Here is a 26848-nt window from a genome sequence, read left to right on the forward strand (position 1 = left end):
GGAAGGACTGGTGCACTTCAAAAAATAGATGGCATTATGAGGTAGGTCTTGGAGTGGCCATCACAAAGCCCTGACCTCAATCCTATAGAAAATTTGTGAGCAGAACTGAAAAAGCGTGTGCAAGCAAGGCCTACAAACCTGACTCAGTTACACCAGCTCTGTCAGGAGGAATGGGCCAAAATTCACCCAACTTATTGTGGGAAGCTTGTGGAAGGCAACTCAAAACATCTGATCCAAGTTAAACAATTTCAAGGCAATGCTACCAAATACTAATTGAGTGTATGTAAACTTCTGACCCACTGGGAATGTATGTAAGAAATGAAAGCTAAAATAAATTATTCTCTACTATTATGGCATTTCACATTCTTAAAATAAAGTGTTGATCCTAACTGACCTTAAACAGGGAATCTTTACTAGGATTAAATGTCAGGAATTGTGAAAAACTGAGTTGAAATGTATTTGGCTAAGGTGTATGCAAACTTCCGACTTCAACTGTACACACACACACTCCCCACCTTTCCCCCAAAAACAACCACAAGCGGAGATATTCAAAGGTTGTTCCATCCCTGAGCCCAACTCAAAGGACTTGATGTGCAAATGCGTCTACAGTTGTAGCTGTTTGAGAGGCATGCAAAATTGAGCAAGAATGGGGAGATTTCATTAACCAATGTCAAGTCCTAGCTGATGGAGCTCCGATACACTCCCTTCCCCTGAAACACACACACACACTGGTCCCCCTTTGTGATCATTTCCCCAAGCATCTCTGTGCAGTCAGACCTTTGTTTATTTTGTGCCACCAGGGGCACAATCATTTTACCCCTCTCTGAATGTCAAAGTCTGAACCCCTCCCCATGTGTTAGTGCAGCTCGTGTTGCCAGCATTGCCACTACCTGGGTGGGGGCACCCCACCGGAATTCCCACCGGCTAGGTACAAGGTCATCAAGGTTCTCATTAGCAGCTCTGAGAAATTCCTTGTATATTATGCTCACTCATCCAGGGGCTTTGGCCTTGTAAGACCAACTCTGCCAGGCAGGCTCAGAATCTTGAGGGGGCAATGCTGCTTTAGTGGGTCTCTGACTGCATGTATCCTTCTGTCTTGGCTGGGTAAAGGCTAATTGCAGTAGGCCTATAAAACAGATAAAGACTACTCAGTGTATGGGTCGCTCAGGTGGGTGTCTAGGGTATAGGATTTGGGACGTTCCATCATGATTGGATAACAAATAAATAAACTACATTTATAATTTATTTTCAAATGTATATCCCATATCTGCACAAAATTGAAAGCTCTCTCTGTCAACTCCTGCTCGCAGACCAGTGGTGGATTTGGGGGCGGCACTGGGCGCCCGCACAAAAAAATCAAAACCTCAAGCTAGCTACACTATCTGTCTTGCTAACGTTAACAGTTGCCAGTGCCCCATTTGAGGTTTCTCCACTCAACGTGAAAATGACCGACGTTCATTCCCACCTCCAATTCGTGAATATGTAGCCTGTGTCATTCTTCCCGAGGTAGAACCTAAAAGAGCATTTCCGCTCTAGAACAGTAGAACCGGGCTGCCTCACGGTGCCACGTTCAAAGCCGGCTCAAAACAAAAGTGCCGTAATTAAGTATTTGGAGTAATGAGTAGGACTGAGTTTTCGCTTTCCTCTTTTGTTCTGTATTGCTCCTCAAGCAAGGGGGAGGCCAATGACAGAGGGCACCATCAGACCAACTCCATGAATGGCCTCCATTATTGTATGTTCCTACACTGTATTTATGCATGGAATATTGTTTTCAACTAGAAAAGCTCAGAAATAGCTGGAGTGTGTCTTTAAAACAATATTTTAACAGTAGAAAAATCACAACATTAACCAACTTACCTAGTCTATCATAAAGCACAATATTTGAACAATTACCAACAATAAGCCAACTCTTGCAAAGAACACAATAGTCAAAACAAATGACCTCTTGATCATGAATTTATTACAGGTTATTTTGACAAATTAAATAAGGCACGTTCACTGCATCTAACATTTTTAAAAATGTAATAAAATACTTTAGTATGAAAATAACATTGAGATTGGAGTAAACAACTGCTACTGTATAAACCAAAACAGTAACTTTGAAATAAAAAAATACATCTGTACGCTGATGCTAGTCATCTGTGTTCAATGTACTGTATGTGCTGGATAATGATGAGTTCAATAAATGTCAGTTCAAAACTACTGAGATTTCAGAGTGTTGCTAATAAACCCCCCCCAAACAAAATGGTACTTGGTAAAGTGCAAACTCCCCATAGAATTGGTTGGGTCCTATGTGGCCTCGCTTAGCAGGATTAGGATCAACTGCCATAGAGGTGAAATTGAATTATCAGTTGAATGCTAAATTAAACCCTTTTGTTTTTGCATTCTATTATTTTCTACAGGATAAATATCAGAATAAAGGTGATGGATAAACAAATTAAATATGGCAATTGTGTTATTATATTCTCAAAGCAGTATTTAGCAACAGTACTATCCATTTGTGGAGTCAGTGGATTGAGCTACCGTATATAGATTTGTGCGTATACACTTATGGTTCTCTCTCTACCTACAAAGCAACCAAGATAACTATTCTAAGTGTTTCGACATTCACTGGGATACAAGTGTGGCCTCACTATGCATAGTCATTCAAATGCCACACACCATTGTGTTATAGATAGAAAACTATAAATGGACATTTCTAACCTATGTCAATTTCTGGTTTTCTAAAGGGAATAAAATCCAAACCGCAGGACTGTAATCAAATTAAACTACATTTTAAAAAATAGAGCCCTGATTTTATATGTTCAAATAAAAAAAACGTCCAGATGTAACATAATCATAGATATTCAGATTAGCATTTTTGTCAAGTAGACAAAACAATAAAACATACTGATATGCAATGTCACTATCCACTGTCAGAATGTTCTATCGACCGTCTCTTTTATAAGGGTGAGCAACAAAACTAAAATAAGCTAAAACAGAATTACATTCGCATGAAGTTGAATCAACATGTTTTGCATCCCTTTTTCGTGAAGGCAAGGAGAAAAAGTGCTTAAAATAACAGTCAGGTCAACTAACTAAAAGTAGGCCCCACACTCTTCTCTGGTTAACCCACACTGTGCAAGTTCTCCCTTGACTGGGGTCTGCCTTGGCCTCTGCGCCTCAGAGTACCTCTATTTCTACCACCAATTCTTCTACCAGGTCCTCCATGTCTTTGGGTGGGCCCTCAGTCTCAGGACAGTTCCTCTTAGACGCTACTTCGGTGTCTGGTGAGGTGTGGACATTCTTTTCCTCTCCGTTTCGGTCTTCGTCTGCATTGACTTGGCTAGGTGAGTGTGACGGAACCTCGCGAGTGTCCTCATTTGCCTCGGCCTCTCCTGTGTGTCTCCGGTCCCGGCCCCACTGAGGAGACTGGGGGTGCACTGTGTCCACGGTGTGACTGCGGCTCAGGGCCCTCTCTCTGTCCCTTTGGTCACCAGGCTTGGGGCTTCCCTCTGGGCTAGAGTAGATGCTGAATGGCCCACTGCTCTCCAGGGTCTCCCCCCGCCTCAGTTTACACCTCTCAGGAGTGGGGGACTTGATGGAAGGCACACTGGTGTCCCTGGGAAGACCTTTCTTCATTTGCTGAACACTGAAAAAAAAAACATCAAACAACATTCACAAGCTCAGAGGAATTGCACCGAAGCATAGCAGTTCCTTAAAATGTACGTTTATCGAAACGGCTTTGTGTACGTCGGAACACATTTTCCATCTAGGAAACGTTTAACATCTAACTAAACAAACAAACCGCACATGGTCTCAACTGATCTTTTTGCAAACTGTAGTCAAATTGAGATTAACTTCACTATGAAGGACAGCATACATTTTCCACAAAGTGGCACACAATATTTTCCATGGTACTGACCGGTTTATTGACTGGGCCAGCTTCTGACGTCTCCCACTGACATTAACCTGCTGATGCTTGAGCCGCTGGACAAATGTGTGTGCTGGGATTGGGAGAAAGAAGTAAGAAAGACTGTTCCATATCCACAGCAGGATACCATGGGCATGCATTCTAAGTGGTATGATGGTATGGACAGTGGAACATAGTTTAAATTAATTGGGTGTTGGAAAACAAACCCCAATAATCCAAAATATGGCAGTAGTAGATTGGTCCCCAAAAAGACCAAGAGAATTACTAGGTGACAAAGTTGGTGAGAAGACATTTCATTGTGTGTTATTTGCAACATATCGCTGTACCTTCATGCTCTAGCAGGAAGGTGGTCAAGGAAAAACAGTGGCTGGTGTCTATACCGACTCTCTTACCCAGAGCCCCCTTGGGCACAGAGAGCCGTTTGATTGGTTCAGCATTGTGGGAGAGTCCAGATGCCTTCTGAAGAGTCCTCAGGATTTCAGTGTTCTGAAAGTGGAAAAACAAAAAGCCCATTTCATAAAGAACTCATTACTTCCCCCAGCTCTATGGTTGTTGGTTCAGATCTGCTACTGAAAATAATGACATGTAGACCCATACACAAAACAGTTGGTGAGGTGCTGATGAACAGAGAGTTAGCAAATCTAAGAAAAATAAAGTTGCACATACTGTACATCTTTGTGCAACTCTGTTTAACAAGTGGTCACCTTGACCCTGATCTAACCCTTCAGTGGCTGTTAGATTCTCACTTTTCCCCTGGTCTCCACGGCACAGTCCAGTGCTGTCCTTTGTCTCTTGTTCCTCATGTGGACCAAGGCTCCAGCCTGCAGTAACAGCTCCACCAGGGCCAGGTGGCCCCCTTTCACAGCCTCGTGCAGGGCCGTGTTGCCCTGGATGTTGGACAGGTTCACTGAGGCGTTGCTCTGGAGGAAGACAATATAGAAACGTCTGATCGCACACCGTTTTGCTGCTCACAATAGGCGGCCTTTTTAATGAAGCTTAGGTGGTATGGTTTACAAGGTTTGGACCAACATGGTCTTTGTCAGGTGATTGCACTGCTATCATTTTTCTACTTTTTGGTCCCTAGCAGCTAGCTATAAAGACCCCACTTAGCTGTTTATTTCTCCAGTGTGATGGTGTTGGCCTGTTTGACCCACTAGGGGGCAGCAGTATCAGTGTTCTGTTCACCTGCAGCAGGATGGTTGCCGTGTCCAGGTGACCTCTGAGGCAGGTGTGAATCAGAGGGGTGTTGCCATAGCGATCCTTCTTATTCAGCTTGGCGTTGCACTCCAGCAGTGATGTCACTACCTGAACATAAAACCAATGAGAGATTGAATCTTTTCCCATCTTCGCCCCAGACAATCTGCAGCAGACCTGCGTGTTCTTTCAAACACTTCAAACTTCTGGGCGAGTCTGCCTGGAGTCCGAGATGGAAGGGTGCTGGGACTATTCCGCAGTTTCTGATGAGCCAGGGAAGCTCAATCAAACGCAGCTAAATTATAGTACTGTGTGCCCACCTGTATGTGGCTGTTCTGGCTGGCCAGGTGCAGTGGCGTGGCACTCTGGCTGTTGCGTGCGTTGACGTTGGCCCCGTTGCGGCTGAGCAGGGACACCAGCGCCGTGTGACCATGGAGCGCCGCCACGTGTAGGGGAGTGAAGCCATCCACACTACTGCTGTTCACACCCAGACCACTGGCCTGCAGGCACACAAACTTCTGGAGGCAAACACACGCGCACATGCACACAATAAAACAGACAAAGGCACAGACATTAAGTTAACTGGACAGCTCTGCAGGAACATTACAAAAAAACTCAACAAAATCTCCATTCACCATAGCTTTATTACTACCAGTAAGGCCCTGTGTGAAGACTGCTGTTTGTTTGCTCATTGTACATCAGAAAGAGGTTTGGTAAGTGTGTTTGTCAGGGTATGGAGCCTGCAGTAGTGAGGACACATGAGGGTTGTTGTCTGACCTTCTGTGACGGCCCACAGTGTGGACACTGGCACAGTGGGTGGCACAACTTAGTCCAGGAGGGCAGCCCTGCTTCCTCCTCCTCTGGCTCCTCGTCCAACCACTCCAACAGGTACCGCACCATCTCTATGTCTCCATCGGCGGCCGCACGCAGCAACTTCTCCACCTGTCAGTCAAACAGAGAGGCGCAGCCTATTAGAACACCAGACAGTAAATGCAGGGCCTTTAGAAACTGCCAACATGGATTACAAACTACAGATATAGTCAGTTCTCCAAAACCTTGTGTGAAAGCTCTAAATATTAGCATCCCTCAATAAATAGAAAAATACTGCAGCTAATTTCACCTACATTCCCTCCCCATTTCTGTTCCTTAAAATATTAAGTCCGCTATTTAGGGGACTTTGAGCGGTTCTGGACTAGTTCTGACTGATATTTATGTGCACAGTGTGCTCTGTGAAAGACGCAACATCAATTGCTTTACATTCCCTAAAAGTTCTGGTTGTCTTGATTCAAATGCACTATTTGCAAGCGCAGCTGTGAGGTTCACAGACATTTGCATAGGAAGCGACATGACATTTTCTGGCCTATCCAGACAAAGGAACGATTTCCAGTTCCTGTGACCCTCAGTAAGACAGTAGTTTAGGAATTGTTAGTTAGATTACTTGTTGGTTATTACTGCATTGTCGGAACTAGAAGCACAAGCATTTCGCTACACTCGCATTAACATCTGCTAACCATGTGTATGTGACAAATAAAATTTGATTTGATTTTGTAGATGCACATGGAATAGCGCATATGAAAACGGGAGAGTCTAGCAGATGTAACAGATGGAAAAAAACAGAAATGAATTTTGCAGAAATTAAACAAGATCACTTCCTCTAGGTCACAGATGCACAAAATCTCCGTGCTTAAAGCAGAAGTTGTAACAAGTCTGCACACATTTGAATGGTGTCTGAGTCGCTCAGAGGACGTTTGGCGGAAAAAGTTGTCGGTTCTATGAAAAATGGTGCCAATATTGTACTGTCACTAAGTATGGTCATACTTATTTTACAGTTATAAAGCTGAAATCTTATAGTAAGACGTTTAGAATTTGATTGTTACTATATTTAGAAAGCACTTCAGTCATTTTAAGCCCATTGCCCTACTTTTGTTGAATAGGGGGAAGAAAAAAAAAATCGTATGATTTCTCATATTTGTACTATGTTCTTCAGCTTGTGTCATCAAAAGTGAGTACACTTCAGCAATTTATAACCACTTACCAGAAGGGTGAGTCCCAGACCTTTCTAAAACTATGCAGCATTACCAGTTATTGTTTATGGCCATCTCATGAAAATAATTACTTTTGGATATGTCTTTTTTGGCAGAAATCTACATTTTGCCCTCGCGCTCAATAATTGAATTAAGAGGATGGTACTCCTCAGACATTTTCAGGGTCAACTCTGCCTAAAACAGGGGTCCTGAGTGCTCTGCTCACCTCTTTGTGGAGGACCCTGTCGCAGTCGGGCCTGGCCTCAGAGCTCTGGGAGGTGGTGCTGGAGACAGAGGAACGGCGGCTGCTGCAGACAGAGGCCTCGGGAGAGCGGTTAGGGGACTGGCAGGGACAGCAGGGGGAGAGAGAGAGCCCCGTCAATCAGCTGGCCATACCACACCCAGATCATGATCCGGTTTCCCGATTAGAACTTAAAAACTTACCAGTGTTTTAACGATGCATCGTTACTATAACGTCCGAAGATGTCACATGCTTTTCCCAAAACACCACGTAGACCATGTTAGCTAAGTGCTTAGATGGCGCATGTGTCGATACTGATAGCGCCGCTCTCAGATCAGCTTTCTCCATTCAATCTCATTCAAATGATTCTGCAATTCTGACGACGGATCAGCTCCTAAATAGATATTACATGGCTGCAAATGTTGAGGCGGCTTATTCTAATGCTTACCCCATAATAATGCACTAAATCACAGATTTGGCACATCATTGCGCTCGTTGTTTCACAACATTAAATATATTGAGGCAATTTAAGACAGTAGCCTAAAATAAGAAAAATAAGACGTAATTGATTGAACATGAAATTGAGTTCAATATCATTCAAATACATAGGCCTATGTAGCATATACTATATTATTTTAATGCAGTGATCTCGGTTTGTATTTGAAGCATCTTTGTATCATTCGCTTGTTTGTGGCAATTGCAAAGACATTGGCCACTTTTAAGTTCGTTCTCAAGTTATCTGCGGTTACAGAGAGACAGAAACATCTTGATTCTAAGTTTAGCAGAGATTTTCTAACGACCCACTTAGCTTGTTCTTCGAGTGGTCTGAGGTAGTGAGTAAACATCTAGCGTTTTCAAGTGAAACTCCACCAACGACGGTTTTGGGTAACAGCTCGGGGATTTAACGATGCTCCTACGAAGGTTTTAACAATGAACTTAGCCTTGAGATGCTTTTGGGAAACTGGGCCCAGGCTGCTTCGAGCAGAGCAAGTAAAGAGATTTCTTTGGAATATATAGGACAATACACCTACAGGATTCTGGTTAATGGTATTTTAACAGCTTGGCTGGTCAGAGCCATTTGTTTATCAAATGAAATGCTGTAGTTCCACTATTCTGAGTCAACTCTTCTCCTATGTGATGACATTTGACTTACATCCTTGCCATCTCTTCTGTGAGAACTGTTGTGTGTCAACTCCAGCAGCATCAAAATCTGCAAGACAGACATTGGTACAAACACACACACACACACACACACACACACACACACACACACTTACTTACATATGAGCACATACAGTGCATTGGGAAAGTATTCAGACCCCTTGACTTTTTACACATTTTGTTACATTACAGCCTTATTCTAAAATTGATTCAATTGTTTTTCCTCCCCATCAATCTACACACAATACCCCATAATGACAAAGCACTTAGTTAAAAATTAAAAATAAAACGGAAACATTTACATAAGTAGTCAGACCCTTGCTGAATCAGAATTAGTTAGGTAACAGATGTTTTATTTACTTTCATAATATGCTTATGTGAGATCCTTGTCATTAGAATGTCTCTTTTTGGACTATACTGTCAGCAGTTGCATTTTTCTCTCTTCTCTTGGGAAAATTCACTTGGGCCCAGAGAGGGGAGAGGTCAGGCTTGTCTTCATATGTGAATGTATCTGTTAAACCATGTGAAGGGATGATTAAGGGGGAACCAATTATCTCTTGGCTTCACAATGTCTGTGCACAAGTCACTCCCCTCAGTGAGCTTGTCCAGGGGTGGGTTGTATTTGAGATGGGAGTATCTAAAGTTGACAATTGATATTGAGAACAAACTGAACAATAATTTATAGCTAATGCTATCTGGCTATGGGATACTGCTCTCTCAAGTAAAAGGCCCTTTGTGATGTTTCTGAGATCTGTGGTTCGTCATGTGAGTTGAGGGGTGTATCATGGCTATAAAAGATACTAGAATTATTTTGTAAGCACTTTCATAATTCATTTATAGACACTGAATTGATCTGAGAGTCAAAGGGCTATGGTGAAGTTCATATAATTAAGGATTACGTTTAAAATATAACTCTGACTTGTGTGTGGTTTGTAAGCCCTCCTCATTTAGTAATACAGGAAATGACCACGACACCCTTTACTCAGTACTTTGTTGAAGCACATTTGGCAGCGATTACAGCCTCTTGGGTATGACGCTACAAGCTTGGCACACCTGTATTTGGGAAGTTTCTCCCATTCTTCTCTGCAGATCCTCTCAAGCTCGGTCAGGTTGGATTGGGAGCGTCGCTGCACAGCTATTGAGATGTTAGATCGTGTCGAAGTCCTGGCTCTGGCTGGACATTCAGAGACTTGTCCCGAAGCCACTCCTGCGTTGTCTTGACTGTGTGCTTAGGGTCATTGTCCTGTTGGAAGGTGAAACATCGCCCCAGTCGGAGGACTTGAGCAGGTTCATCAAGGATCTCTATACTTTGCACCGTTCAGCTTTCCCTCGATCCTGACTAGTCTCCCAGTCCCTGCCGCTGAAAAACATGCTTCACCGTAGGGATGGTGCCAGGTTTCCTCTAGATGTGACACTTGGCATTCAGACCAACGAGTTATATCTTGTTTCTCAGGGTCAGAGTCCTTTAGGTGCCTTTTGGCAAACTCCAAGTGGGCTGTCATTTGCTTCCGTCTGGCCACTGTGGAGTGCTGCAGAGATGGTTTTCCTTCTGTAAATTTATCCCATCTCCACAGAGGAACTCTGGAGCTCTGTCAGAGTGACCATCGAGTTCTTGGTCACCTCCCTGACCAAGGCCCTTCTCCCCCGACTATTCAGCTTTCAACTTACCGAAACACATCATTTAAAAAAATAAATAAAGGGCCCATCTGGGTAGGTGGTAAAATGTTTGCATGTGACTGACTAAGTCGCTTTGGATAAAAGTGTGTGCCAAATAGCATATATTAGGTGGTTTTAGCAGATCAGGGGGTCTCACTCCTCACCTTAGAATTCAAAGCACACTGTAGTGGAGAGTCCTTGGCCTTGTTGTAGATGGTGGTGCTGGCTCCGTTCTCCAGCAGAACCTCGATGATGCCCTCGTAGCCCCAGCGGGCCGCGATGTGCAGGGGGGTGTCCCCCTTGTCGTTCTGGATGTTCAGACGGCACGTGGGCAGGTCGTAGTACACCAGAGCCTTAACACACTGGGACACGGATGGGATAACACCGTCAGACTAAAAGCAATCTTCTCTGAACTACCATAGAGCGTGACACTGTGAGTAGAGGCTATCGTCATCATCCTCCATATACCTGTACTCATTTACAGCAGAAAGGATGGGCTCATAGTATTGGCTGGAATGGAATGGCATTGAACGCAAACACTGGTATCAAACGCATTGAAGCTATCTCTATTCACTCCATCCAAGCCATTATTATGAGCCATCCACCCCTCAGCACCCTCGTGTGATACAGATACTTTCATTTCTATCCCATGTACTGAGACTGGTTGCACTTCCTCAGCTCTATCCCTCAGATGACCAAATTGGCACAGTCAAAAGCTGTTGAAATGACAGATTGTGACTTTAAAAAGACAGATTTACACTGGAGTGGCTCCCCAGACTGACTTACATCTTCATGTCCATACATACAGGCCAGGTGCAGAGGAGTGTTTCCATTGTTGTCCTGGGCATCCGTGTTCGCCTTATAGTGCAAGAGCAGCAGCTGGGTGGGAGAGAGAGTGAGAGAAAAATATGTCAGAGAGATTGAACAGTTTGTGTAACAGAAGTATCCTTTTTGCATACAGTTTCTGTGATATAGTGTAGCTCATCCTAGCCTGGTTCCAGATCTGTTTAGGAGTAGGTAAGGCAGCACAAAAAGATCTGGAACCAGGCTATAACTGTCCTGCTAGCATCCCGTCTCACCGTGACTCCCTGGTAGCCCTTCTGACAGGAGAGGTGCAGGGGTGAGAGGGCGTGGTAGTCTGTGGCGTTCACCAGAGCGCCCTTAGACACCAGCAGGTCGATCAACAGGGACTGACCTGCCATGGCAAAGACAGGCTTTTTACTTCATTTAGACAGTGGGGAATGAGAACGGGAGACAGATGGAAGGGGATGAAAAGTACAGAAAGTGGAGGATGGGGGACTTCGATTCCCCCTGCCTTTAGGGTCTATGTGTAGTCCCAAGGAAGATTTGTGGCTCATTAGGCCACCCTCAGGCACTTATTAGCATCACCTACCATAGATAGCAGCGACATGAAGTGGCGTATATCCTCTATCGTCTCGAGAGAAGGGTGTTACAATGGACGGGTCATTCAGTCTTCTGCGCGAAGCAGACACAGTAATAGAGAAAAGGGAAATGAAACTTCAAGGGGAATTACAAAAGTAGGAGAATAAATCATGTGTTCGGTTTCTATCCACTGCATTTAATGACAACAACACAGAAAGAGAATATGATTCCACTAGGAGTGAGAGAGGCAGAAACACAGACACTAGAAGTGTCTGAGACTTACCTGATAGGTGGGGGAAAGGGGATATCTAGTCAGTTGCACAGCTGAATGCATTCAATTGAAAAATGTCTTCCGCATTCCTCTGAATCAGAGGTGCGGGGGGGCTGCCTTAATCGAAGTCCACGTTATTGGCGCCCGGGGAGTAGTTGTTGTGGGGGGGTTAAAACCTGTTCAGGGCTCGGGACAATACTGCCCCCTTTGGATGAATTGCGTGCCCATAGTAAACTGAAAATAAATTCTGTCCAAAATTGCTAATATATGCATATAATAATAATTATTGAATAGAAAACACTCTAAAGCTTCTAAAACCGTTTTATGTCTGTAAGTATAGCAGAACTCACAGGGCAGCCAATCTCCCAAACTTGTTTTGGCATCCAGAAAGTTGGGGCAACTTTGACGTCATCGCCCCCACCCTTCCCAACCAGCTATGGATCTGGGAACAGTTTCTATGTCTTCCGCGAGATGTCCTCTATCAATAGAGCGTTTAATTGTGCAAATCCCGCGAGCTTTGACCCTTTGGCAAGTAAACGGAGATTTATGGATATAAATGGCATATTATTGAAAAAAACAAATGTACTGTGTAACATGTCCTATTACTGTCATCTGATGAAGATTTTCAAAAGGTTAGTGAATTATTTTTCTTTTAATCCTGCGTTTGTGATTGCATCTTTTGTTTGACAAAATGGCTACATATCGTCTGTGTCTTTGTGGTGGTTTGACATACATATGTGCTATGTTTTCGCCGTAAAACATTTTAGAAATCTGACTTGCTGGGTAGATGAACAAGGTGTTTATCTTTCATTTGAGCTATTGGACTTGTTAATGTGTGGAGGTTAAATATTTCTAAGAATATTTTTGCAATCCATGCGCCACGTTCCAGCTGAACGGGGGGAGGAGGCGTTCATGATGTCAACAAGGCAGAACGGCAGATTTTCCCAACTTGCCGGCTCGGGTATTCGAACAAGCAACCTTTCAGTTACTGTCCCAACGCTCTAATTGCTAGGCTACCTGCCGCCCCGTCATAACAAACCTGTGTGTGGTATAGCGTGCGTGTGTGCTCACCCAGAGACCCGGAGCTCACAGTGATCACAGGAGCAAAGGGGGTGACACATCTTCACCCCGTCCTCATCGCTTTCGTTTTCACTCAACACACGCTTGACCTCCGCTTCGTTACCGTTGGCTATGTGCTACAGGACACACACACAGACACACACACAGACACACACAATCAGTTAAAAAAAAGAGGGGGAAAAAATCATACGGATAATTGATTCTTTTAAACCCAAAGAAAGTTGGTTAAACAATGTTTTCATGTGAACAAATTAAAATGTTTAATGAAGTAAGGTATCCATCTAGCCAATAGACCATGATGCCCAGTCAGTGCTGGGGAAGCTACTCTGAAATCATAGTTTACCAAGCTACCAATAACTTCACACTAGAAGTTAACGCTACACTAAAGCTACCCCTAAGGAACGAAAGCCACTTTGAAAAATGTCACAGACTACAAATTGCAAGAACAGGTCACTCTGGGGTCAGGTGTTAACAGACTGTAATTTAGCCTACTAAACACAAAAACTGTTTCAAGTGACAATTAGGCAGGTCTGATGCCCTCATATTTTCTTATATTTTTGCAAAAAAAGCCGTGTGTAGTTAACTTTTTTGCCATGTAGTGATGTAGCTATTAACGACAGAAACCACTACCAAGATTAGAATTGAGTTCAACTACCAACAAACTACTGCAAAATGTAGATAAATTACTCATTTACAACATGTAGTTCACTACTCCCCAACACAGAGTAAAGCTTTCCTCCCCCCTAAAACTTGGTCATGTTCTCACCTCAAACAGACAGTTGATGGGGGTAGCATCGTTCTGACAGAGCAGGTTTATTTTCTGTGTGAAACGCACCTTGTCGTTCAGTTCCCCTGAGCCCTGCAAACAACAGACAGTCACTTACTCTGCACACAGGACTTTTTCCCCTCACTCATTTCGGTCAAGTTCGCTCACTACTGTGGCCTGTTATGACAGGTATAGCAGTGATAAAGTGGTGTATCTAAGTCAACAGCGCTTGTATAGGATATCAGCTACAACAATGTCGTATGTGCTGGTGGTGTATAAAGCCATTTTCACAACACTGAGCCAAGTCAAGCTAGCCAGGGCCCAGGTACACCGAGTGAACAAAAACATTAAGAACACCTGCTCTTTCCATGACAGACCGACCAGGTGAATCCAGGTGAAAGCTATGATCCCTTATTGATGTCACTTGTTAAAATCAGTGTATATGAAGGGGAGCAGACAGGTTAAAGAAGGATTTTTAAGCCTTCAGACAATTGAGACATGGATTGTGTATGTGTGCCATTCAAAGGGTGGATTGGCAAGACAAAAGATTTAAGTGCCTTTGAATAGGCGCACCAGTTTGCGTCAAGAACTGCAACGCTGCTGGGTTTTTCACACTCAACAGTTTCCTGTGTGTATCAAGAACGGTTCATCACTCAAATGACATCCAGCCAACTTGACACAACTGTGGGAAGAGTCTATGCCACAACCAATTGAGGCTGTTCTGAGGACAAAAAAGGAGGGTGCAAATCAATATTAAAAGTTTTGTACACTCAGTGTAGTGTAACGTAAGGAAGGAGCCACCCTGTGTGAGTGCTACTGTACTTTGTTGTGCTCACCATTTGTCTCTGGCTCAGGAAGTTGACCTAGCTGATGACTGTGTGAGCTCTTACTGCGCGAGTACGACTATACTGTACTGTAATGCACTGTCACCTTTCGTTCCTGGCTCAGGTTGAGGTTGCCCTGGCTGATGAACTCGACGGCGGCCTCAAACGACGTCAGCCAGTAGCTCAGCTCGTCCTTGGTGGAGCTACAGAAATGGAAGTTCTTGATGTAGCTCAGGTTGGCCATCCTGGAAGAGTATTAGTTAAAACACAACACTGGCTTTTAATACATGATTTACTAGTTAATGAATCAATCAATGGCTCGGTTTAATTACTAGGTCACTTTAGTAATTCATTCATTCAACTAGTTTACTTGAAGTAAATCAAGTCATTCCATGGTCAGTGGTATTAGTAGGTTGAAGGTTTTCGGCTGAACATCTTCCTCACCAATTGGGGATCTCAGTCTTCACAAGTAAGTACAGAATGACAGAGAGAAGATCATCTGCACATACGGCCTCAATGCTCACTGCATGTGAAGGAAAAAAGGGAAATGAAAGGAAGAATTCAATTACGGTGGTTCCTTCGGTAACTGTAACCTGTCAATGTGACTGAGGTTTATGGCCGGGGGCACACAGTAGACTAGAGAGATAAGGCTCTTTAAAACGAATACATCAAAACCGCTTCATCCTACAAACACATGAGCGTTGCTTTACCTGTGAAATGCCCACACAGTCTGTCTAACCTCTGTGAGACAGACAATCTGCCTCTTTCCTTGTCGTTTAGGATTTAAATTGGTAAATTGGCTGTTTGGCCAACAGAAATTACGAGTGGATCACACCACGCCACAGAGACAGGGTAAGGGTTGTCATGTGGCCAACAAGGTTTTATTTCCAAAACAAACTGGACAAACACATTAGGCCCTAAGAGTCAGGACATTGTTATGCGTAAGTACAGAGTTAATTATATTACCAGGCAGGGAGTGAACAGAAATTGAGGAATGGAGGACATTAGGTGGGACTGTGCAGAATTCAGTCAACTTTCCTACACACCCTGACTTGGGCGGTTACAGTGACCAGCCTTGTAAGCTACTTATAGTAACTTAATGTCATCATAAAACATTGGTAAATCAGCCATTGTGCACATGTAACATTTCTACCTGTAACTTTCTGGATGAAAGCTAAAATTATATTTGACTCCAGAGGCCGAAGCATGACCTTCCAGATCTGCAGAGATGTGGTAAAGAAGTCAGTGGAACACAGACCATTGGGGGGGGGGGGAGAAAAGGGACGGCGGATTGGCACACAACCAACAAATCTGATCTAACAAAAGTGGCAATCCGTAATGATTTATGTATTGTAACAGGCCCACAATGCGGTTACTACAGTCTGATTAAAATATAATTGGCTGCTTCGATGCATAACATTTAGAAGTAGCCGCTTTTCAGGCTTCGAAAAAGTGACTCCTAAATGCTAACTCACGTTCTTATAAGCTGGTTGCATAGCTAGCGTGGAGAAATGGGCAGTGGTAGACAGTCGTTTTTAACTGGATTGAAGTTGATTGGTGACAATAACATGAAATTGTATTGGGGTTGACATCCATACGAGCATTACTCAGAGTTTTACCTCAACACAGTGTGAAATATACATATAAACAATAGCCTAAATGTAGGCTAATTTTGCTGAGGGGCAATGAGGAGATTCGGGATCTTTCCCCCACACGTTTCCATGGCATTTCCACTGTTTTGGTTTTTTAAACCTTTATTTGAAACTGGAAACACTTATCTCCCTCACTAGCTTTAAGCGCCAACTGTCAGAGCAGCTCACAGATTACTGCACCTGTACATAGCCCACCTATATTTCAGCCCAAACAACTACCCATTTCCCTACTGTATTTAATTTATTTATTTATTTTGCTCCTTTGCACCCCATTATTTTTATTTCTACTTTGCACATTCTTCCACTGCAAATCTACCATTCCAGTGTTTTACTTGCTATATTGTATTTACTTTGCCACCATGGCCTTTTTTGCCTTTACCTCCCTTATCTCACCTCATTTGCTCACATCGTATATAGACTTGTTTATACTGTATTATTGACTGTATGTTTGTTTTACTCCATGTGTAACTGTCGTTGTATGTGTCGAACTGCTTTGCTTTATCCTGGCCAGATCTTAATTGTAAATGAGAACTTATTCTCAACTTGCCTACCTGGTTAAATAAAAGGTGAAATAAATTTAAAAAATGTAACTAGGCAAGTCAGTTAAGAACAAATTCTTATTTACAATGACGGCCCACCGGGGAACGTGACTGGGCCAACGCCCTAACCACTAGGCTACCTGCCGCCCCATGGTTGAGTTTCTTTGATCTCTTTACTGCATCTATAGTACCATAACAAACAGTCCAGAATCCATTTTAAGGCACATTTACGTTCCAGTGTCAACGGTGCTGTTTTGTGACACAACAACACTGTGTAAACTTCTGCCGATGTGACATGAAATGCAGACGAGACAAGAGACAGACAGATGGTATACCTGAGCTGCTGGGGGACTGCATGATGGCGAGTCCCACCTTTCTGAGGCAGAGCAGCTTGTGTAGAGGAGAGGTGCAGTGGTTCAACTGGCTCAGCTCTCTCTTGGCCCGGGGTATATTTATACTGTATTTGGTAATAGGGAAATACAACTGGGTATTGATACTATAGTAGGATTCAGGAACACACTACAGGTTATAGTAGTGAATGGCTAGGTGATATTGATACTGATGAGACAGGCAAACATACTCCTATAGTCTATAGACACAACGGAACAGGGTCTCATATCAGACCTATTCAATATGATGATCAGTTTGTATTAGAAGTGGTATATGAGCGATATGGTGGTGTGGCCCCTTGTTTGTGTTGTATGCAGACTTGCAAAGTTTCTCGTCCAGCATGTATAATGCGATGTCTGCACATGGTTACTTTGGACTGTCAGCATAAAGGCGACCAACCTAAATTCAGATTTGAACCCCAAGTCTTTCTGCTGCAGGTCCTGCAGACCTCTGGTGGTTTTGTTGAAGGCAGAATCCTGTTGAAACAGTGATAGTTAACATGGACATTAACCTTTACCGCATGGTGATTCTGAGGCTATAAAAAGACTGACAGTAATATCAAATACTGTACAGACCTGGCTGGCTTCAAGAGTTCCCACAAAGTTAAATATTAAATCATGGATACCATGATGTATATACATCTGAAAGATAAAACAGAAAATATGTATACTGACAACATCTCATAAAAACACATGAAGCATTATAGCGTCACACAACTACTCCGTGGGGCAGTTTTCAAATGTTCAATACAACACAATAGACGGAAATCTCTCTTACTTCCACCGCTTGTTTAAGGAGAGTCATCTGGAGCTCCTGTTTGGCCAGCACTTTCTGAAAAACAGGAGGTATAACCAATCCGATTCATATCTCAGGAAAGACAACTGGGTCGTGGTCCAGTAGGCACGTAGAAATGGAAAACCTGAACTTGTCCAATAAGAAACATTTAAAAAAACATTGCTACAGTGTGACCTACTGAACATGACTCGAGATATGTAGATAATCAGGCAGTGTTGCCAACTTAGCAACTTTGTCACTAGATTTAGCGAGTTTTCAGACCCCTCCAGCAACTTTTATTGGTTAAAGAGTATAGCAACACGTTTAGCTACTATTCAAGGCTACCCCAGCAACTTTTGGTTGATTTAGTGACTTCCCTATTTGTGTGAGTGTGTGCCCACTTGGCTGAGCCTAGCTGTGCTGCTCTGAGCACTGCTACCTCTCTACCAACTGCTGCTGCACGTGTGCACCTTCCGCCAAATCTCTCGCGTCTCTCTCCACTCTAGCCTCTCGACTCCCTCTCTGCTGCTGCAGCGAGAGAAATTAATTTATTAAATTGTTCCTTATTGTTAAATGATAGAGCTCTCCAGCATAAATAATATTTTTTTAATGCAAAAAAAATAAGCATTCTAAATAAGTTAGCTATCATACATTTAAACAAAACATTTTATTTTTTTAAAAACAAATTAATTTATTCCTTTTTGTTCTCCTTCAAACATTCTATTAATTTTTGCTTTGGAGAATTTTGCATTGCATGAGAGACTGAGGGACAGCATAAGTATGTTATTTTTTATGCGCAAAATAACATTATGACATCGCTATTACTTCATAACCTCATCTAATGACTTTTAGCGACAAATGGAGCAACCAACAGCTACCTTGTTTGAAAAATAGTTGGCAACCCGACAATCTAACAGTCATGTTCCTACAGTACTTACCAGGCTTGAGTCTCTCAACAGGCACTGAAGACATTTAGTATAAAGGGCATTCACTGAGTCCTGAGGGGAAAGGACAGTCACAGGTTAGAGCAGTGGTCACAGCAGAATAAATATTATATTTCGCATAGAGTCCGGTCCAAAATTATTGGCACCATTGATAAAGCTGAGCAAACAGAAAAAATGTAATTTACAAATACTGAGCTATATTGTATGCTCCCATTTTTTTTTTTTTACATGTAATTATTCACAATTGGTCAGAGAAAACATTTTTGTTTAAGAAGTAATAAAAATAGGGGTCTAAATTATTGGCACCCTTGTTTTCAATATTTTACCTTGCAAGGATAACTCCACTGAGCCTTTATCTAAACTGTTTCATGTCTTCACTGACATTTGCAACCTCTCCCTGTGCGAGTTTGTAATACCAACATGCTTTAAGCAGACCACCATAGTGCCTGTGCCCAAGAACACTAAGGTAACCTGCCTAAATGACTACCGATCCGTAGCACTCACGTCTATAGCCATAATGTGCTTTGAAAGGCTGGTCATGGCTCACATCAACACCATCATCCCAGAAACCCTTGGCCCACTCCAATTTGTATGTTGCCCCAACAGATCCACAAAATGCAGTCTCTATTGCATTACACACTGTCCTTTCCCACCTGGACAAAAGGAACACCTATGTGAGAATGCTATTCATTGACTACAGCTCAGCGTTCAACACCATAGTACCCTCAAAGCTCATCAATAAGCTAAGGACCCTGGGACAATATACCTCCCTCTGCAACTGGATCCTGGACTTCCTGACGGGCCGCCCCCAGGTGGTAAGGGTAGGAACCAACTCACCCGCCATGCTGATCCTCAACACAGGGGCCCCTCAGGGGTGAGTGCTCAGCCCCCTCCTGTACTCCCTGTTCACTCATGACTGCACGGCCAGGCACAACTCTAACACCATCATTAAATTTGCCGATGACACAACAGCGGTATGCCTGATCACAGACAACAACGAGACAGGCTATAGGGAGGAGCTCAGAGACCTGGCTGCATGGTGCCAGGACAACAACCTCTCCCTCAACGTGATCAAGACAAAGAGGGTGATTGTGGACTAGGGGACAGAGGCCTGAACACACCCCCATTCTCATCGACGGGGCTGCAGTGGAGCAGGTTGAAAGCTTCAAGTTCCTTGGTGTCCACATCAAACTAACATGGTCCAAGCACACCATGACAGTTGTGAATTGGGCACGACAAAACCTATTCCCTAAGAATTGTCAAAGACTGCACCCTAGTCACCCTAGTCATAGACTGTTCTCTCTGCTACCATACGGCAAGCGGGAACCAGAGCGCCAAGTCTAGGTCCAAGAGGCTTCTAAACAGCTTCTACCCCAAAGCCATACGACTCCTGAACATCTAGTCAAATGGCAACCCAGACTATTCACATTGCCCCTCCACACCACTGCCACTCTCGGTTGTCATCTATGCAGTCACTTTAATTAACTCTACCTACATGTACATACAACCTCAACTAACCGGTGCCCCCGCACATTGATGCTGTACATATAGTCTTTATTTTTTACTGCTGCTCTTTAATTACTTGTTACTTCTCTCTTATTCATATTTTTTTTAACTGCACGTTGTTTAGGGGCTCGTAAGTAAGCATTTCACTGTAAGGTCTACACCGGTTGTACTCAGTGCATGTGACTAATATAATTTGAGAACACATTGGGAGTGATCTTAGTCCTTTAAACAGAATTGTTCCAGATTGTTGATATCCTTCATCTGCACTTATGGACTGCCTTCTTCAATTCAAACTACAGATTTTCAATGGGGTTCAAGTCCTGAGACTGTGCTATGTGTTGCAAAATGTTGATTTTGTGGTCAAACCATTTATTTGTGGATTTTGATTTGTGCTTGCGGTTATTGTCTTGCTAAAAGTTCTACTTGCGGCCAAATTTTAGCCTCTTTGCAGTTCTTGACAAACGGGCGCGCCTGACACCTACTACAATAGCCCATTCAAAGGCACTTAAATATTTTGTCTCACCCATTCCCCCTCTGAATGGCACACATCCACAATCCATGTCTCAAGGCTTAAAAATCCTTCTAGAATCATTCTCCTCCCCTTCATATAAACTGATTGGAGTGGATTTAACAGGTCACATCAGCAAGAGATATCACCTGGTCAGTCTACGTCATGGAAAAAGCAGGCGTTCCTTATGTTTTGTACACTCAGTGTAGGTTATCATGCATGGAAATGGTTTTACCCGACCCTTGTGAAATTGCTAGCTAGCTAGTACTGTCCATCAGGATTAGGCACGGTGCTTACAATGTGGTGTCGCAGTCCCTTCCTTTCCTGCTCTTTAAAGGAATGGCAGAAGCTGCTTATGAACTTGTCCAGTTTCTCCGCATGGCGGCCCAGAAACTCCCGGACATCCTCCACATTCTTCAGACAGTACAGTCCTGGGCTGGGGGTCACCTCCACTGAGAGAGGGAGACAAGAAAGGTGAGAGTGAGAGAGAAGGTGAGAGTGAGATGGTGGCTGTAGGCTGTTTGTATCTGGTTCAACATCAACTAAAATCGCACACCCACTTAAATAGACTTTCACGGCTTCTGGAGGAGAGCAGTACCTGGGCTTTGGTCTGTGTCGATGGGCCTGGCGATACAGAGGATGCTGTAGCTCTGCTCCTTCTCATTGTAAAAAGTCTCCTCAAACAGGATGGGCACGTTGGCTGGGGCCTGGAACCCTGCGCCCAGTCTGACCTGGCTGTCCTGGATGGTCAGTTCCTATCAGAGAGGAAGAGGAGGAGCAGACCCCCAATATCCTCCGTTATAGCAGAGTAGAATCAACCAAAGAGATACAGTTAGGCCAGAGAATATGAAATAGTCTGATGTTTTGGTGTAGAAAACCAATGATTCAACACATATTTTACCATGTTTAAATAGAGGAAGAGGACATTAGTACACTAGCATACAATTTCTCAGTGTAACAACTGTAGAATCAAGAGATGGCTAATACTTTTTTCAATTTGACCTTTATTTAACTAGGCAAGTCAGTTAAGAACAAATTCTTATTTACAATGACGGCCTACCCCGGCCGACACTGGGCCAATTGTGTGCCGCCCTATGGTACTCCCAATCACGGCCGGGTGTGATACAGCCTGGATCGAGACTGGCGTTTCCATATGCCGTGGTACTGGTCTCATGGAACTTACCTTCCCATCTACAGTCTGATATCCCTCTCCAGAGGGCTGTAAAACGTAGGTTTCAAACTGGGCTGCTGTGTACGCCCCAAGGGTTAGACTTCCACGGCACGGCACCAAAACCTGGGGGCACAGTAATATGACCATCATCAAGGTTTTAAATTAAAAAAAAAAAAAACATGTTTCTCGTGACTCTAAGAATGGATTTATCAATGGTTTCATTGGTAAAGTTTCTCCAATAAAAAGCATCTGATCTTACTGTGACATTGCTACTTCGCCCCAGGAAGTAGCCTTGATTTCTTTATGATATGGCCTACTGCCCAGTGCCCACATTGCAATCCAATACCCATGACCGTAGTGTCAACACAAACTCTTTGCTTCTCTTTTAAAGCATTTAATACCAGAGGGAAAAAAATCTGACATGATTCGAAACACTGTAAATGGAGAAATATACACATTCATCTAACACCGTCTTTGGTACATAATTAGTCTGGCCTATACTCCCAAATTAAATTAATTATAGTAATCACCATTGAGTGTGTACCATCTTATTATGCATACTGGATGGACTGGTTACCTTATGCTACGCTCAAAACGTTCTATTCATGAGTCTGGGAAAGAACGTATAGGCCTAGGCCAGTGGTCACCAACCCGTCGATTGCGATCAATTGGTTGATTTCCAAGGCTTTCTTAGTCGATCACCAAACATCTCTGTAAAAAGAACAATTATAAAGCCTTGCACTCCAATTATATTTTATTAGTTTTGTTCTATTGGAGGTAGATGCACTTAATTCAGCAGCCATAGTGCCAGGAAGGCACTTATTTTTTCACCAAAAATATTTTCCTTTATTATTTTCCCCTAACCCTACCACCCCTCCCATAATTGGAGTAAACTAATCAACAACAACAGTTAGGCTTCAGCTTCCATACTGTCATGACTCCAAGGCCTCCAATCAGCTTGGCAAATAGCCCGACCCCCCGCTCTCCCACGTAAATCTTATGCAGCTGAGAACCCAAAACCCCTAAATGTCAAAAAGTGAATATTGGAACAATATTTCTAAAGATAGGAATGGTCAGTGGGGATCTAAAGAATAATCATGTCAAATTGTTTTTCATTTTGTGATGTCATTAAAAACAGTATAACACAAATACTGTAACTTGACATACACAGTGTGAAAGCTCTTCAAATTTACATCCTTTACATTGTGTAGGAAATATGAAGAACAATTCAATTTTTTTGTTAAGATAGGAATGTGATTTCAGTTTTCTAACGAGAACATAGTTCATGTGCAAAGGACATGAAAACTAAACCACACACTGAATGAGGTCAGAAGAGCCTGTCAGTGTGATGGAACCGCACTTTTCGGCAAGAGTGCTTAAAAGGACTCGCTAAGAATTAACATGCAGACCAGCAAACGTGAAGAGTGCACTAAAAGATGTGAGAGCGTGGTCCACACGTTGAAATGGTTAGAAACTGGAAACTCCACACAAGGTGAAGATAAAGACTAGACCTTAGCATTGCCAGTCTGCAGCTGGGCATGTAAAAGTGGTCCTAGAACTTTGACTAAAGACAAGGTGGGAAGGGAAAAAAAATCCCATCTCAGACAACCATTGGTGCATCTGAAGATCTGTTCTATTTGAACACAAGACCAAGACTATGAACTATGAAGAAGGACCTTGTGATCTCGGGTGTAAGGCTCTGGTTGTCCACTAATCGAGCCATTCCCCATACAAAGATTGATTGGTTTCAACAGAGATGACGAACAAAGCCACCTACACATAAATACATTGCATTACTTACCCAAAAGGGTGGCAACTTGTGTGTAAGGTATATGTGAGCGTTGTTTCCAAATGTACGATAAATGTCCCTTTTCCCCCTCTCTCCATTTTCCACACCTCCTTTTCCATATGTGCAACAAGCCATCATATCTTGTCAGTCCACTAGAGAGGACAAGTACATTAGAGTGTCTAGTTTGACAAACAGACACCTCATAAGTCCTCAACTGGCAGCTTCATTAAATAGTACCTGCAAAACACCAGTCTCAACATCAACAGTGAAGAGGCGACTCCGGGATACTGGCCATCTAGACAGAGTTGCAAAGAAAAAGCCTCATCTCAGAATGGCCAATTAAAAGAAGATTAAGATGGTCAAAACACAGACACTGGACAAGGGAAATCTGCCTAGAAGGCCAGCATCCCGGAGTTGCCTCTTCACTGTTGAGACGGGTGTTTTGCGGGTACTATTTAATATTCTGTTATAATCTCCACCCAGCACAGCCAGAAGAGGACTGGCCACCCCTCATAGCCTGGTTTCTCTTTAGGTTTCTTCCTAGGTTGTCCTTTCTAGGGAGTTTTTCCTAGCCACCATGCTTCTACACCTGCATTGCTTGCTGTTTGGGGTTTTAGGCTGGGTTTCTGTACAGCACTTTGAGATATCAGCTGATGTATTTATATAGCCCTTCTTACATTTGATTTGATTCTATTCTGGTTAGAGACAGTTTGCGCTGTTCTGTGAAGGGAGTAGTACACTGCGTTGTACAAGATCTTCAGTTTCTTGGAAATTTCTCGCATGGAATAGCCTTCATTTCTTAGAACAAGAATAGACTGACGAGTTTCAGAAGAAAGTTATTTGTTTCTGGCCATTTTGAGCCTGTAATCAAATCCACAAATGCTGATGCTCTAGATACTCAACCTAGTCTAAAAAGCCAGTTTTATTTCTTCTTTAAAAATCAGAACAGTAGTTCTTAGCTGTGCTAACATATTTGCAAAAGGTTTTTTTAATGGTCAATTAGCCTTTTAAAATGATAAACATGGATTAGCTAACACAATGTGCCATTGGAACACAGGAGTGATGGTTGCTGATAATGGGCCTCTGTACACCTATGTAGACATCCATAAAAACAAAAAAATCAGCAATTTCTAGCTAGAATAGTCATTTACAAAATGAACACTATTTTTGATCAATTTGATGTTATTTTAAAAATGGACAGCCCTTATGTTCATACAAGTATTTACACACGTTCAGTTTGCTGAAAATAAACGCAGTTGACAGTGAGAAGACGTTTCTTTTTTTTGCTGAGTTTAGATATCTTTTAGAGTTGAACTTGGGCGTTGGTAACACTAAACAACTTCTTACGTTGTGCCCCAAATTCCTAATGAGTTAATGGTTATATGATTAATTCAATCCGGTAACAATTAAACATAGTTGATATGTTAAATAACAGTCATCACATTAATTAAAGTCACGTCAATACTATATACATTTTCCAGACACAGCAATAAGCAATAAGGCCAGAGAGGGTGTTGTACATGGCCAATATACCACAGCTAAGGGCTGCTAAGTACAAACTTAACATCAGATGCAGTCCATCGGTCCAGTAAAATAAAAAGCTAATTATTATGCTCACTCAGCTGTGCCTCAAAAGTAATACAACAAATGATCTGTTATACGTGTGATCATATTCCTAACATTTCAAAATGGTCTGAAAAAAACATTGGCTGTGCTTGAATTGCCCTGCCAATCTGCAGTGATAATGTATTGGGCATATTAGCCTACTTTACAACCCTCCTTGCGAAATAACTGTTTTTAACAGGTTAATGTTGCAAAGGATTATGTTTTTTAAGTCATGATTTAAAAGAATCTGAGCAGTAGATAGGGCTGTGGCGATCACAACATTGTCAGCCGGAGATTGTCAAGAAAATAATTAACGGTCAATTACCGTGAGACCGGCAGTTAACAAAACACATTTATCATCTCCTGGCTTCTACGGCACCCACTGACCTTTGGAACATCTACATTTAAAAATGTTTGTGGCATTATTTTATAGTATGAAAAAAAAGAGGGAAAAAAATAAACCCCACACACTGCTCGATAGTATCACTGCCCTTTAACAAGCTTTACGTATCAGCCTCACAGCCTTCGTCAGAGCTTTTGTGAGTAAAAATAAATCAATTGCACCCTTATGTAAACCTAGCCATACCCATATCCGTTCCAACGCATGGAATGGGGTTGGAGTCGAGGGAAAACAAATAAGTGCTACCAAATATAACAATATGCATTTCATAAATATTCAAATAAAGTGTGTACATAAAACATATTAAAACACGTCTAAAACCACAACACTTAACCAGCATGGCTACCACAGCGATATACCATCTCATCTGGTTTGCGCTTAGTGGGACTATCGTTTGTTTTTCTACAGGACAACGACCCAACACTCCTCCAGGCTGTGTAAGGGTTATTTGAGTGCTTCATCAGATGACCTGGCCTCCACAATTACCCATCCTCAACCCAATTGAGATAGTTTGGGATGAGTTGGATAGCAGAGTGAAGGAAAAGCAGCCAACAAGTGCTCAGTATATGTGGGAACTTCTTCAAGACTGTTGGAAAAGCATTCCTCATGAAACTGGTTGAGAGAATGCCAAGAGTGTGCATAGCTGTCATCAAGGCAAAGGGTAGCTACTTTGAAGAATCGCAAATAAAATATTTTGATTTGTTTAAGACATGATTCCATGTGTGGTATTTCATAGTTTTGATGTCTTCACTATTATTCTACAATGTAGAAAATAGTGAAAAATAAAGAACACACCAGAATGAGTAGGCATATCCAAACTGTTGACTGGTGCTGTATAGCTGGCAAACATTAGTAGTGAATTTCATACAACTGTAACTTGATCACCTCACTTAAGTTGCTCTTTGTAAACAAACACACGTAACTGGCTCAAACAGCTGTTTTGGGAAACTAGTAAGCGTAGATTATTTCTTATTAACAGGCAAAATTATGAACATAAACTGCTTTATCTATTACCTAGTGCACAAGTTGACTGCAGGTATCTATAAAAGTTTTTTGT

General features: G+C 42.6%; 1 protein-coding gene across 5 annotated transcripts in view; it reads right to left on the minus strand.

The window, feature by feature from the left end:
* Window positions 1-1938: 1938 nt before the first annotated feature.
* LOC135524141 (ankyrin repeat domain-containing protein 27-like) overlaps window positions 1939-26848 on the minus strand; it is a 34228-nt gene continuing 9318 nt past the window's right edge. For 2 of the 5 annotated variants that reach the window (XM_064951357.1, XM_064951359.1), the window contains exons 3-27: window positions 22010-22120; window positions 21425-21581; window positions 21124-21278; window positions 18807-18866; window positions 17872-17925; window positions 17670-17735; window positions 17494-17570; window positions 17040-17161; window positions 14958-15036; window positions 14620-14758; window positions 13690-13782; window positions 12915-13039; window positions 11583-11665; window positions 11269-11384; window positions 10976-11068; window positions 10354-10551; window positions 8526-8582; window positions 7358-7474; window positions 5885-6049; window positions 5428-5625; window positions 5099-5218; window positions 4660-4833; window positions 4240-4399; window positions 3905-3986; window positions 1939-3631 (exon numbers count right to left, since the gene is read on the minus strand). In XM_064951357.1, the coding sequence (XP_064807429.1) occupies window positions 3163-3631; window positions 3905-3986; window positions 4240-4399; window positions 4660-4833; window positions 5099-5218; window positions 5428-5625; window positions 5885-6049; window positions 7358-7474; window positions 8526-8582; window positions 10354-10551; window positions 10976-11068; window positions 11269-11384; window positions 11583-11665; window positions 12915-13039; window positions 13690-13782; window positions 14620-14758; window positions 14958-15036; window positions 17040-17161; window positions 17494-17570; window positions 17670-17735; window positions 17872-17925; window positions 18807-18866; window positions 21124-21278; window positions 21425-21581; window positions 22010-22120 (3270 nt within the window). In that variant the 3' untranslated portion in view covers window positions 1939-3162. The remainder of the gene's footprint in view (window positions 3632-3904; window positions 3987-4239; window positions 4400-4659; window positions 4834-5098; window positions 5219-5427; window positions 5626-5884; window positions 6050-7357; window positions 7475-8525; window positions 8583-10353; window positions 10552-10975; window positions 11069-11268; window positions 11385-11582; window positions 11666-12914; window positions 13040-13689; window positions 13783-14619; window positions 14759-14957; window positions 15037-17039; window positions 17162-17493; window positions 17571-17669; window positions 17736-17871; window positions 17926-18806; window positions 18867-21123; window positions 21279-21424; window positions 21582-22009; window positions 22121-26848) is intronic. The other 3 variants (XM_064951358.1, XM_064951361.1, XM_064951360.1) reach the window with 3 other exon arrangements.

This window comes from Oncorhynchus masou, chromosome 31 (genome assembly GCF_036934945.1).
Source record: "Oncorhynchus masou masou isolate Uvic2021 chromosome 31, UVic_Omas_1.1, whole genome shotgun sequence".
Lineage (NCBI taxonomy): Eukaryota > Metazoa > Chordata > Actinopteri > Salmoniformes > Salmonidae > Oncorhynchus > Oncorhynchus masou.